The sequence below is a fragment of the Cydia amplana genome, chromosome 26 (assembly GCF_948474715.1).
Source record: "Cydia amplana chromosome 26, ilCydAmpl1.1, whole genome shotgun sequence".
Lineage (NCBI taxonomy): Eukaryota > Metazoa > Arthropoda > Insecta > Lepidoptera > Tortricidae > Cydia > Cydia amplana.
The window spans coordinates 7,164,353-7,176,745 of record NC_086094.1 but is presented as its reverse complement, the minus strand read 5'-3'; the positions used below and the strand labels follow the sequence as shown (position 1 = coordinate 7,176,745).

General features: G+C 42.2%; 1 protein-coding gene across 1 annotated transcript in view; it reads left to right on the top strand.

The window, feature by feature from the left end:
* LOC134660292 (leishmanolysin-like peptidase) overlaps window positions 1-12,393 on the top strand; it is a 167,033-nt gene that overhangs the window by 112,645 nt on the left and 41,995 nt on the right. Inside the window, exons 2-4 of the mRNA XM_063516044.1 lie at window positions 1,156-1,256; window positions 2,311-2,341; window positions 3,173-3,255. Of these exons, the coding sequence (XP_063372114.1) occupies window positions 1,156-1,256; window positions 2,311-2,341; window positions 3,173-3,255 (215 nt within the window). The remainder of the gene's footprint in view (window positions 1-1,155; window positions 1,257-2,310; window positions 2,342-3,172; window positions 3,256-12,393) is intronic.

The window sequence follows — 12,393 nt, the reverse complement described above, 5'->3', positions numbered from 1 at the left end:
TTTATTGTCACACGTGCAATAGAGTATTTAAGACCAAGTTCGGCCTGGCCAAAAGGGCTCACGCTAGACAACCTCCATGATGTTTATTTAGGGTCGCCGTCATCGAAAACGATTCGGAGGACTTATATTGCGTGTTCAGATATTTCTGACAGACTTGTCAGCTTCGATATATCTGTAAACCTGTACTAATCGTTTTCACATCACCGGAGTATGTATATTATTATTTTATTGACCTTTTTCATTGTTGTTTAACCTTAATTGGCCTGACAATTAATCGGAGTCGTACTAGTCGTTACTGAGCCCGTACCATGAGTCATTGACAGTGTCAAAACTGACATAAACGCTTTGGAGAATGTAACGTAATTTACTTTTCACCTCAGCAGCTCGAACAAGGGTACTTTGCTACTTAAAAACAGTGAGCAAAATCGCATTTTGCTCACTGAGTGAGACAAAATGAGCAAAATGCGATTTTGCTCACTGTTTTTAAGTAGCAAAGTACCCTTGTTCGAGCTGCTGAGGTGAAAACTTAATTGTTGGTATATCTTAAGAAAACATGAGTAAATAGGTAAGTGATGAAGAAGGAATACATTTTTCGGGTTCTCTAATATGTTCTCACTGCTGAGGTGAAAAGTTTTGTGAACTACACGAGACCAAAGTTATTTACATCTCGTGCGCTTTTGAGTCCCTTACTACGCTCAAGATTCTAAACTCGCTACGCTCGTGAATCTAGTATAGAATCTTTCGCTTGCACGGGACTCAAAATAAGCACTCGAAGAAATATCAAACTTTGATCTCTTGTTGTACAAATAACTATTCCATACATCTCGCTTGCACTAATATGCGAGTACGAGCGAGATGCATAGAAAGTAAATTACGTTCTCGATGACGTTTATCTCAGTGACAAACTGGTGGTAGTGGTACTGATAAAGACTTAGATCTACAGACATTTCCTTAAATAAAACAAACATAAATACATACTTGTAAGTATGTGTTTATCTATATAAGTATGTATGTATATCGTCGCCTAGCACCCATAGTACAAGCTTTGCTCAGTTTGGGGCTAGGTTGATCTGTGTAAGATGTCCCCTTATATTTATTTAATTATTTATTTATTTATATAAGCTGATACTAACTGTCTGTCTCTTTCTTTCACAGGTGATCAGAGGGGTGCACATAGAGCCGGAACATCTCGTGAAGAAACGGAGTATAGATCAGCCGCTCAGAATTAGCATATTTTATGACCATTCCGTCTATAGGTAAGATATATATATATATATCTTAGGTAGGCGGGTCCCTAGTTATATAACTAGGGACCCGCCCCGGCTTCGCACGGGTTAACAAGTTATACATAAACCTTTCTCCTGAATCACTCTATCTATTAAAAACAAATCGCATCTAAATCCGTTGCGTAGTTTTAAAGATCTAAGCATAATAAGCATAGGGACAGACAGACAGCGGGAAGCGACTTTGTTTTATACCATGTATTGATCCTATCACTATGATCATGATCCCACGCCGCGTCTGTCTGTTTGTGCGTTTGTAATTTTGTATGTTCGCGATAAACTAAAAAACTACTGAACGGATTTTCATGCGGTTTTCACCAATCGATAGATAAGAGTGATTCTTGAGGAAGGTTTGTGTATAATTTGTTAACCCGTGCGAAGTCGGGGCGGGTCGCTAGTAATAGAATATGACATTGATGCATCAAGGCGGTTTGTTTACAGAGGGCCTACTAATTTTGATTTTCTTGTTTTGCGGTAGACCCTCAGATTGTGATGGATCGTGGTATTCGTGGTAGTGGCGCCCCCTACGCAGAGTTTCGCGTACTATTCCCTATTCTTTACATGGCGCAGTCACAAGATTTTGAACAAAATATTACACACAATAGTTCTTTACAGGTCATCTATAGGTCTATAGATGACAGGAAAACCTATTAGAAATGTGCAGTCAAGCGTGAGTCTGACTTCGGACGGAATGTACGTAACCCTTGGAACGCGCGTCCGACTCGCACTTGACCGGTTTTTATTAATTATTTAAGTTGTATAGTAGTAATTAATTCAGTATGGGATAGCGCATCTTTAGTGGTGAATATCCAATATCCACTTGTAACTCCGGTAGCCGTTTAAGAAGTATAACACAGATGTCGCTAGTATGGAAGAGCACCGGGCTAATAGCGATCCGGTGGTCGTGAGTTCAAGTCCCACCCTAGACATGATTCTACTTTCAGACTCTATTATTGCGGTCACCGTAGCCTATGTACGCTTACAACTGATTATTAATATATGTTAATTAAATTTGTTTTGTTTACAGATTAGAACCAGAGAAATTTGACATGATTAATGTAAGTATTTAGTAACTGTAATACTTTTAAGTTATTTCGCTTTAACTGAACTGTGAAGCGGTGGGCAAAGTTATGTTAAAGGGCAAAGTTTCATACATTTACGGTATAGATGAAATCATCGAAATGGCAACATTTTGATATCAAAGTGCAACTAGTGCAAGGTCGAATTGGCCTCTAAGTCGATTTGTATAAGATTTTCTCTAAAAATACAATGATTTATTAAATGATACATAATTCAATTGTATAAATACAAATTAAATACAAATTACTAACTAGAGAACAAAACACATCACTACATAGTATACAAAGTCGCTTCCCGCTGTTTGTCTGTCCCTATGTATGCTTAGAGATTTAGATGTGTTTTTTTTAATAGATAGGGTGATTCAAGTGGAAGGTTTATGTATAATTTGTTAACCTGTGCGAAGCCGGGGCGGGTCGCTAGTATAGTATAAAACAAAGTCGCTTCCCGCTCTCTGTCTGTCCCTATGTATGCTTAGATCTTTAAAACTACGCAACGGATTTATATGTTTTTTTTTAATAGATAGGGTGATTCAAGTGGAACATTTATGTATAATTTGTTAACCTGTGCGAAGCCGGGGCGGGCCGCTAGTATAGTATAAAACAAAGTCGCTTCCCGCTGTCTGTCTGTCCCTATGTATGCTTAGATCTTTAAAACTACGCAACGGATTTTGATGCGGTTTTTTTAATAGATAGAGTGATTCAAGTGGAAGATTTATGTATAATTTGTTCACCCGTGCGAAGCCGGGGCGGGTCGCTATTAAAAAATTATTAAACACATAATTATCTTTAAATGTTTACTTATAATTTCAGAACACAATCCTCCCTAAGGCGGTCAAGTTTTGGGAGGAAGCTCTCAAGGTGCGGAAAACAGGGGGTCCTATTAAACTTAACAGGTTAGTGTTTATTTTACTTAGTCCCACTTAGCCCAACCTGGGGTTGCCATGGTTACCAGTACAATTTGATACTGGGTTAACGGTTTAACAGGTTAATCCCGAGTTAGTGGGATGGTCCAAGGAGTACTAAAGGGTAATGTAATCCATAATAATGTAATGCGATGCGTGTTAATTATTAATAAACCGATTTTTTATTTTATTTATTTAGTTTATTACTTATTCAGTTAAACTTATATAATTATATGTATACAGGGTGCTTCCTGTAACAGGAGCAATACGTTAAACTAAAGGCTGCACTCCTCAAACTGACCAACATTTGTTCAGCAACTTTTAAAAATTATGAATCCTTTAGACTTCTTTTTTTCATACAAAATAAATATTGTCTTCAATGTACGCTGACATCAGTGTGTTTGACGTTGCTTGTCACGCTTTAAACATAGGTAATAAAATTCATAGGTCTTAGAATAAACTTTAAAGTGTATAATAAAAATCAAAACATGAGTTATTTTCAAAAGTTGCTGAACAAATGTTGGTCAGTTTGAGGAGTGCAGCCTTGCTTAGTGTCCTTACTTTATTTGGTTACAATTACAAATGTGACGTTATCTATGAAAAGGGACCTTATTGGCGATGGCGCTTACGCCATTATTAACGATGCTCCGATATAAATACAATGCCGTGCGACGCTGTGCGGCGTAAGCGCCATCGACATTGAGGTCCCTTTTCATAGATAATGCCCCAAATTACAATTGATTAACATCAAAGCTGACTAGCAAAACTCACTAATTACCACCACAAGTTCATAGTGAACCATGTTAGTACTAAAATATGGTTGATTTTTGTTTAAATATTTTTAGTAATTAGTGAGTTTTGCTTGTCACCTGAGCCCGTAACATGAGTCACTGACAGTGTCAAAACTGACATTTACGCTATCGAGAACGTAATTTTTCTATACATCTCGTTTGCACTAATATGCGAGTACGAGCGAGATGTATAGAAAGTAAATTACGTTCTCGACGGCGTTTATGTCAGTGACAAACTGATGGTAGCCGTACGACTTAATCTATAGTCTATACATTTAACGGGCTCGCGCGCCGCGTATTGCCGACCTACCCTAGTCCAAAGGTAAAGGATGACTCACGCTAGACCGGGCCGTGCCCAGGCCGAGGCGTCCGACCTGTCATTTTCTATGACGGATGATCGGTGATCAGTTGATCTCGTGATGTTTTCCATAGAAAACGAAGCTCCGGAAGCTCCGGCCCGGCCCCGGCCCAGTGTAACGTAGTGTAAGGCCTGAGTGGACGCTCTTGTTGGGCGTGTAGCGGGGCGGGGCGCGCGGCGTGCATGTTAAACAAATGCAAGCGTATAGGAGCGGCCTTAGTGCACGCTGCTCACATCACGCGTGAGCCCACAGCCACGCTGCACGCCCCGCCGAACGCTCCGCTCCGAGCGTCCACTCAGGCCTTACACTTCGGCCTGAGTGGACGCTCGAAGCGGAGCGTTCGGCAGGGCGTGCAGCGTGGCGTCGGGATCACAAGTAATTTGAGCAGCGTGTACTAAGTGTAAGGCCTGAGTAGACGCTCAAAGCGGAGCGTTCGGCGGGGCGTGCAGCGTGGCTGTAGGGTCACGCGTGTTGTAAGCAGCGTGCACTAAGGCCGCTCCTATACATGCGCATTTGTTTAACATGCACGCCGCACGCCCCGCCCCGCTGCACGCACAACAACAGCGTCCACTCAGGCCTCCTTTACCCCGTGTCCGGCCCTATGTAAGTCATGCTGATGCACATAGCCGGCATCTCGTAGCCGATTTTCTTGTTGCAGTTGGGGCAGTAGTGGTTCTTGTATGTAAACCAGTTGGTACAGTAAACGAACACTACGAAGGGCATCCTGGAAAAATATATATAAAAAAAAGTATATAAAAATTCCAATTCCAAGTTATTTATTTGTTAAACAACAGCATAGTCTAATAAAACATGGTCTTCTCTTCCCAGAGTGACACAAGCCTACGTCACAATAACATTGCCACTTTATATAGCGCTATTGCATATTATTATATAGCGCTGTCGCATGATGACATAGGCTTGTGTCAGTCACGTGGTCGGAAGAGAGTACCAGGCGGAGTATATTATTATACCATGTACAACAGTAGGTCTTAAATGTATAATATAGTAACACTATGTTTCGCCACATGGCACACAAATAGCTACAGAGCAAAGCGTTTGGATTCTATTAGGCCTCAGGGGGCCTAACGGCTCGGCCACGACATTGAGCGACTTGCGACGGCGGCAGCGATAACCATAGGTTGGAGCGAGACACAGCGATCGGACCTTTCGTTGTCGCTCCCACCTATATGGCTGTCGCTGCTGTCATCGCCAGTCGCGTAATGTCGTGGCCGAGCCGTTAACACCGTTAACACTAACATAAAACACGCTACAATATGTGAGATGAGCCCATTTTTCCATATAAACGGTGTATGGACTCTGTTAGGACTCAGGAGGCCTAAAGCGTCCTGTACTCACACAAACAAGAACAGAAGAGAATGCTAAAGCGTGCGACATGTGACCAATACCCCATACAACAAGCGTTTGAATTCTATTAGGACTCAGGGGGCCTAAGGCTTCTTTTACTAACACAAACACAACATAAAACACGCTACAATAAGGGCCCAATTTTCCATATGCTTAACCAGCGTGTGGACTCAGTTAGGATTCTGGGGGCCTACAGAGGCCTATACTTACAAAAATATGAACATCAAGCACGCAATCCAGTGCGTGATGGGTCCAATTTCCCGTATAACGAGCGTGTGGACTCGTTGGAAACAGTGTTGGCAATACACCACTTTTCGGTCCGGACTCGGGAGGCCTATAGATGACTCGGCAGGCGGACGGTTATAGTTTGAGCCTGAAATACAGAAAATGTTTTAGGACCCTACTACGAGAACGCTCGTCACGATATCGAATGCAATTTACACTATGGGTTTTGTAACTTAGGCCCCCTTGCACCATTCCACTAACCGGTTGCACCATTTCACCGGTTATACCTGGAGTTACCATGGTTACTAGTATAATTTGACACTTGGTTAACGGTTTAATCGCTTAACCCCGGGTTTGTGGGATGGTGCAAGTGGGCCTTAGATATCTAAGTAAGCAACAGATTGTTACAATAACGTCATAGATAGTTAATCTTACTTTTGAAATTTGGAGAACCCGATTGAAAGAGAGACTGCGGATTTATGAAATTAACCTTTTGGCCGCCGGACCTAGTCCGCAACGACGCTCACTCACACGCCAGAGCAAATTTTAAGTAAACAACTAATAAAAAGTTTAGGGATTGCAAATAGTGATATCGATATTTACAATTTATGGTAAAAATCTTCTCAATTTGGCTTTGTTCTTATCCAACTTTAATTTATTTCGAAAATGCCAAAAATTTACATATTTTTTACACACGACAATGTTAAATATAAAGGTCTTTATCATTAAAAACAACCACTAAACAATATCGATTCATGACGTAATATCACCACACTAGGCTGTAAAAGATGTCGTTTATACAAGACAACGGCGCGCATGGACTGTCCGCAGTGCAGACCGACAAGGACTGTTTCCGCGCGGATTAAGTCTCTAGGTCAACGGCGTAAGCGCTTGTCGGTACGTAAACTTTATAAGCGTAACGTTAGAGCCGCGCATCGTGTGTCGATAATATAAATGTAAGTACCGGAACTGCATTGGGGAAAATTGCACGTGGGTTAATTGAATTGTCATTTAGTCATTTAGTCATTTATTCAATATTGCATTGTCATGTACATAATAAGGTGTTACAATTTAAGAGGCCAGTTCATGACACCCTGTAAGGGCACACAATAGTAGGTACTTATATTTACAGTTATATAGGACTTTATACGATTCTATCAGGTTATATAATATAATCATTTAAAGTTACCAATTATTTAATAAAATAGCATCTACATAGTCACATAAATTAATTCAGGATTATAATGTCAATAAATAAATTGGAATATTAAATAGTTAATGGAATTATTTTGTCAAAATATAGTATAGTTTATTTTCCGGACGTCTTTTCTAATCGTATAGGTAGTAGTAGATTTATTGTTGGTACTAGTAGGTCAAGCTATAATTGTCAATGAGTGAAGAACAATAATATTGGAAAAGGGTGGGGATCGGAAATGTTCGGGAATGCATGTTTCACATTCGACATGTTCCTTAGATGAGCTTCTCAGTTCCCGTATTACATCCTCCCTACCATGACAATTTTTCGTCAATTTCAAATATATAACATTCTCATAGTTAGGCGACACTGACTATATAGTCCTAGCGTCCGCCTGTACCATTCTTGTGCGAAGCGGTCACTGCAGGGTATCACTCCCCACTACACTATCATCTTAAAATGAATCTTGTGTTCTGCAAATAAACCACAAGGGCAGATTTACTTGTCTGACTCTACTATCAACAGCTGAAGAAACTCCCTGAACTTCAGCTATAGTTAATGCCTGTCTCTCTCGTCTCGTTTTACGTATTCTAGTTACTAGTTACCACCAATTGGCATTTAACAAATGTTCAAATGCTTAAATAAAACCAGATTTGCGATTTGATATTTATTTTGAATATTCTCATATCGAGTTAACATTCCCATCCCTAGCTGTCTTGTATACAAGACAACGGCGACGAGGAACAAGAAAAACGTTGAAATCTGGAGCAATTTTTTTGAGAGCCTTATTATAAAAGAATGGATTTCTATAGCTGCAATAAGTGCAATTTTTTTTTAAACAAGGACCTAAAATATTAACATGAGTGTAAAAAAATTAGAATTTTAATTTTTTCCACATTTACCGAGCGGTTGAATTTTTGTCTTGTATACAAGACAGCGGCGCCAGTGTATCGTTCTATCGTTGTCGTGTATACATGTCAACGGCGGTCAAAGGGTTAGACAAACTCAATTCAAGTTTTACAAGACACTGCGCTTAAAGGATGACTCACGCTAGACCGGACCGGGCCCGGGCCGAGGCGCCCGACATGTCATCGGTGATCACGTGGTGCTGATAGGAAACGAAGCTCCGGCCCGGCCCCGGCCTTGACTGCCTTAAGACCTGAGATCACAGACAAGACATCCTCTAGACTGAGCATAGTAACGCTACCCCCTCTGCCACTTATACGGTAGTTTTACTCCATCTTCGAGTCAATCCCGTGTCGTGATTGGTCCGTGTCTTTGAACGGACCAATCACGGCACGGGATTCGCTCACCTCGTTCCCCCGCACCCCCGTATTTTTGGCAGCATCGGTTTCATGAAATAATTGCTCTAAACTCAGTCTAGAGAATTCCTAGTCTATGCCTGAGATACACTTGTAAGTTTCACTTACGTAAATAGGGACAAAGCTATTTGTTAGAAATAGATAACGATATTCATCTCTCATTCTGTAGTATAGCTGTGTCCCATACGTAAGTAAAACTTATAAGTGTATCTTATCTTGGGCCGAGTTGGGCCTTAGTGTAAGAACTGAGTGGACGCTCATATTGGGCGCAGCGGGGCGGGGCGTGCGGCGTGCATGTCAAACCAATGCAAACGTATAGGAGCGGCCTTAGTGCACGCTGCTCAAATCACTTGTGAGCCCGACGCCACACTGCACGCCCCGCCGAACGCTCCGCTCCGAGCGTCCACTCAGGCCTTACACTTAGTCTTGAATCATAAATGGCACTTATAAAATTACCTGGAGTAATAACAACAGTTCTTGGCGGCTCTGGTGGCGTTGGCATACTCTCTGGTGGCGTGTGCGGCGTGTGTGGCGTGTGTTTCGTGTCGAACTCGCTGTACGCCGGGGGTAGATCAGGGTATTTTCCCACGGGTAGGGGGGTCAGTGAGAAGTCATCGCGGCCGTAGCTTGAGGGGTTTGAGAGGAATTCTGGGGTCGAGGTGAAGATAGAGTCGCCATAGCCTGAAAGAATCAGATTGACGTCAGTTAAGCGGGTCGTAAAATTGGGTACTGTCTTCTACTTGACATAAAGTATTTCACACACAATAAAGCACCAGATAAATATTAGAAAAACATCGGATAGAATATAAAAAGTAGTGGATTGAGCGTGACGTCACTATACACGTTTTCATATAAATTCCATATTAGCAAATCGTTTTGAAGTCCTAAGTCTCGAACGGCGTCGGCCGCGACGGTGCGGCGCCGGAGGCCGTGTCCGTGCCGGACGGCTTCTGCCGGTCGAACCGGCAGTTCTCGAACGGGTCGACATTTTATCTGAATGACTCGGAAGACGCTACGCTACGCTAGCGTGTGCTCAGGCGGCCTAGCCAAGGTGACGACCGCTTGCGCTTCGCCATCGAATCGCTTTGTGTCTATCACTCTTCCATATTAGTGCAACAGTGACAGTTGCGTTCGCTACGGAGCGTAAGCGATTGGCACGGTGGCTACGCGGCCTGATGGTCTCCCTTATTGTTCATTGTTCTACATGCCTTACCTGATGATCCCGAGGGTCCGCGGAGATCCAGAGTGCAGGGCGGCGTCGGCCACGATGGCCCGGCGCCGGAGGCCGCGTCCGTGCCGGACGGCTTCTGCCGGTCGATCCGGCGGTTCTCGAACGGGTCGTAGAATATCGTCTCCTGCGTTTAACTGCTTTTATTAAATATTAAAAAAAATACCTATACGTATAAACAGCAACACTCTTAACTGTCCATCAGTGGATCTTGTGCCTTTTGTAATAAGGTTTACCGATGGACAGTTAATAGTGTGGGCGATGCGATGGTACTAGACATTATTATATCGAATCTATCGCGAATTTATTTTGTTACCTTTATTTCCGACTATTCGACGCGAGTTACACTGTCCTAGTAGCACGGTCGCATTTTTATCGTTTGTCACCATGCCTGTCACGTTCTAACAAGTATGTAAGTGCGAAAGTGACGGGCATAGTGCTGAGCCCGCTGGTCGTGGTCGCCTGGTCGCCAGAGTATGTAACTGGATGTTCCAGCAAAATGTCAAAACAGAGGTTTGTGTAACTGTTATTTCTAGTATTTACTGGCTGTTTTTATGAAGTGAAAACTTCTTTAGCGGCGCTGTGCACTTTTTGAGGTGGGGAAAAATGTCATTGAGTTTTTCTTTATTGATTTAAATGCCATCTAGTGAGTTTCCCTCTAACTGGTAGTAATATAACTCGAGTACTAACAGTGATGTGCTTAGGGGTTGTTTTTTTTATTAATGAAACTATGTTGCCTCAGAACTAAGTATTTCAACTAATAATAATCACAGCACGAGACATTGAATATAGTTTTGGAGTTTTGGCGTTGGAGATTTTTACTATAATTGGGTTGGGTGGTACTAGGGCTTCCAAATACCGGACTTCTCACAATACCGGTATTAATACCGAAACTGTCTTCATCAATACCGGGATCCCGGGATCCCGGTATTAGATATGAATCGCTTAAAAATATATAGTTTATTAAAAAGGGGAATTAGAATGGCTCACTGGAATACCAGATATGTCCTAAAAGCTATTACAACAATAAACAATCAATGCCGCCATCTGCAATAATTTTATTTCACACTCCAGGTTGGCAATAATTTCATTCAATTTTTTGACTTCACCTCACCAGTCACATTTGTAGTCCAACTTAACCAACCAGACAACATTTTTTCAAATTCCCGTCAAAATTGGTTTGCCATTATTACAGTTATCCTTGCTCTTTCGTTTTATTTTTTGATAAAATTATAAGAACTAATTATGTTAATGTTAATGTCACTATCATCATATTCATCACTCACATAACTTCAGGATTCATCCACCACCAACCACCAAATATTTATCTGACGCATTAGGCAACGATCTTGTTTCAATAATAAAATGCGGGCTAGAGACCAGTTAGAGTTAGACCAAGTAAAGTCTGCAACGATTTTGATAGCATACGCAGTGCAAGTGTTATTTGTACGTCATAATTTCATAGAAGTTTGACGTTCAATATAACACTTGCACTGCGCGTGCTATCAAAATCGTTGCAGACTTTTCTTGGTCTAACTCTAGATGCGTCTGACGTTTAGTAAGCTTTTTGATACAGCCGAATATAATGGATTTAAAGCGTTTGTACTGCGCATTTCCCTCATTTTTTAAAATACCGGGATCCCGGTATTGCCTTTAAAAATAGGTATTGAAAAATGCGTTTAAAACGACGGGATCCCGAAATACCGGGATCCCGGTATTGGAAGCCCTAGGTGGTACCTAATATCAATCAAATACCTTTAAACGAGCAATTCTGGTATATTTGTTTATATATATATTTTGGGGATCTCGGCAACGGCTCTATGATTTCGATGAAATGGTTTTCGGGGGCGAAAATCGATGTAGCTAGGTCTATCTCTGGGAAAACGCACGTTTCCCAGATATTGCATAGGTATTATACAAGAATTCCAACTTACTTGCACATATTCGGGCTCCGGCTCAGGCCGCGCCGGTCCGGAGACATCGCTGCCCTCGCCGTCCGGCACGTCTATGTAAATCACCGGATCCGGCTCCGAGTCCGACTCGGACTTACGGTTCCGACTAGAAGCCGGCCCGGCGACGTCGCTTCCGGTTTCATCCGGCACGTCTATGTAGATCACCGGATCCGGCTCCGAGTCCGACTCGGACTTACGGTTCCGACTCAAAGCCGGGCCGGCGACGTCGCTTCCGGTTTCATCCGGCACGTCTATGTAGATCACAGGATCCGGTTCTGCGTCCGGATGTTTCTTGCCGGATACCTTCTGTAAATGAAATGAAACATTCATGCCGGTCGTAATAAAAAAGCTTGCAAAATTAAAATAAACAACTAGGTATCCTAAACTATGCCTCTGCGCGTTTCCGGGCAAGGTCTTGGAACCATGCATTGTCGTGAAATTCGCGACCTTTCCCAATGGGACCCTTCCATCCATCGCGATGACGCGAACTCCTCCCAAGTGTCCCTATCGATGTCAAAAGCGACCATGTCGCGTTTCATAATATTACGCATATGCATGTTAATTATAAGATGTAATGTTTTGAAAAGATGTGTCCCGCCGAGTTTGTTGCCGGTCCCATATTGGGATATCCTCCTCCAATTGAGGGGGGATTTAAATCTTATCGGGGCAGAGGTCGGAGCCAGTGTAGCTTT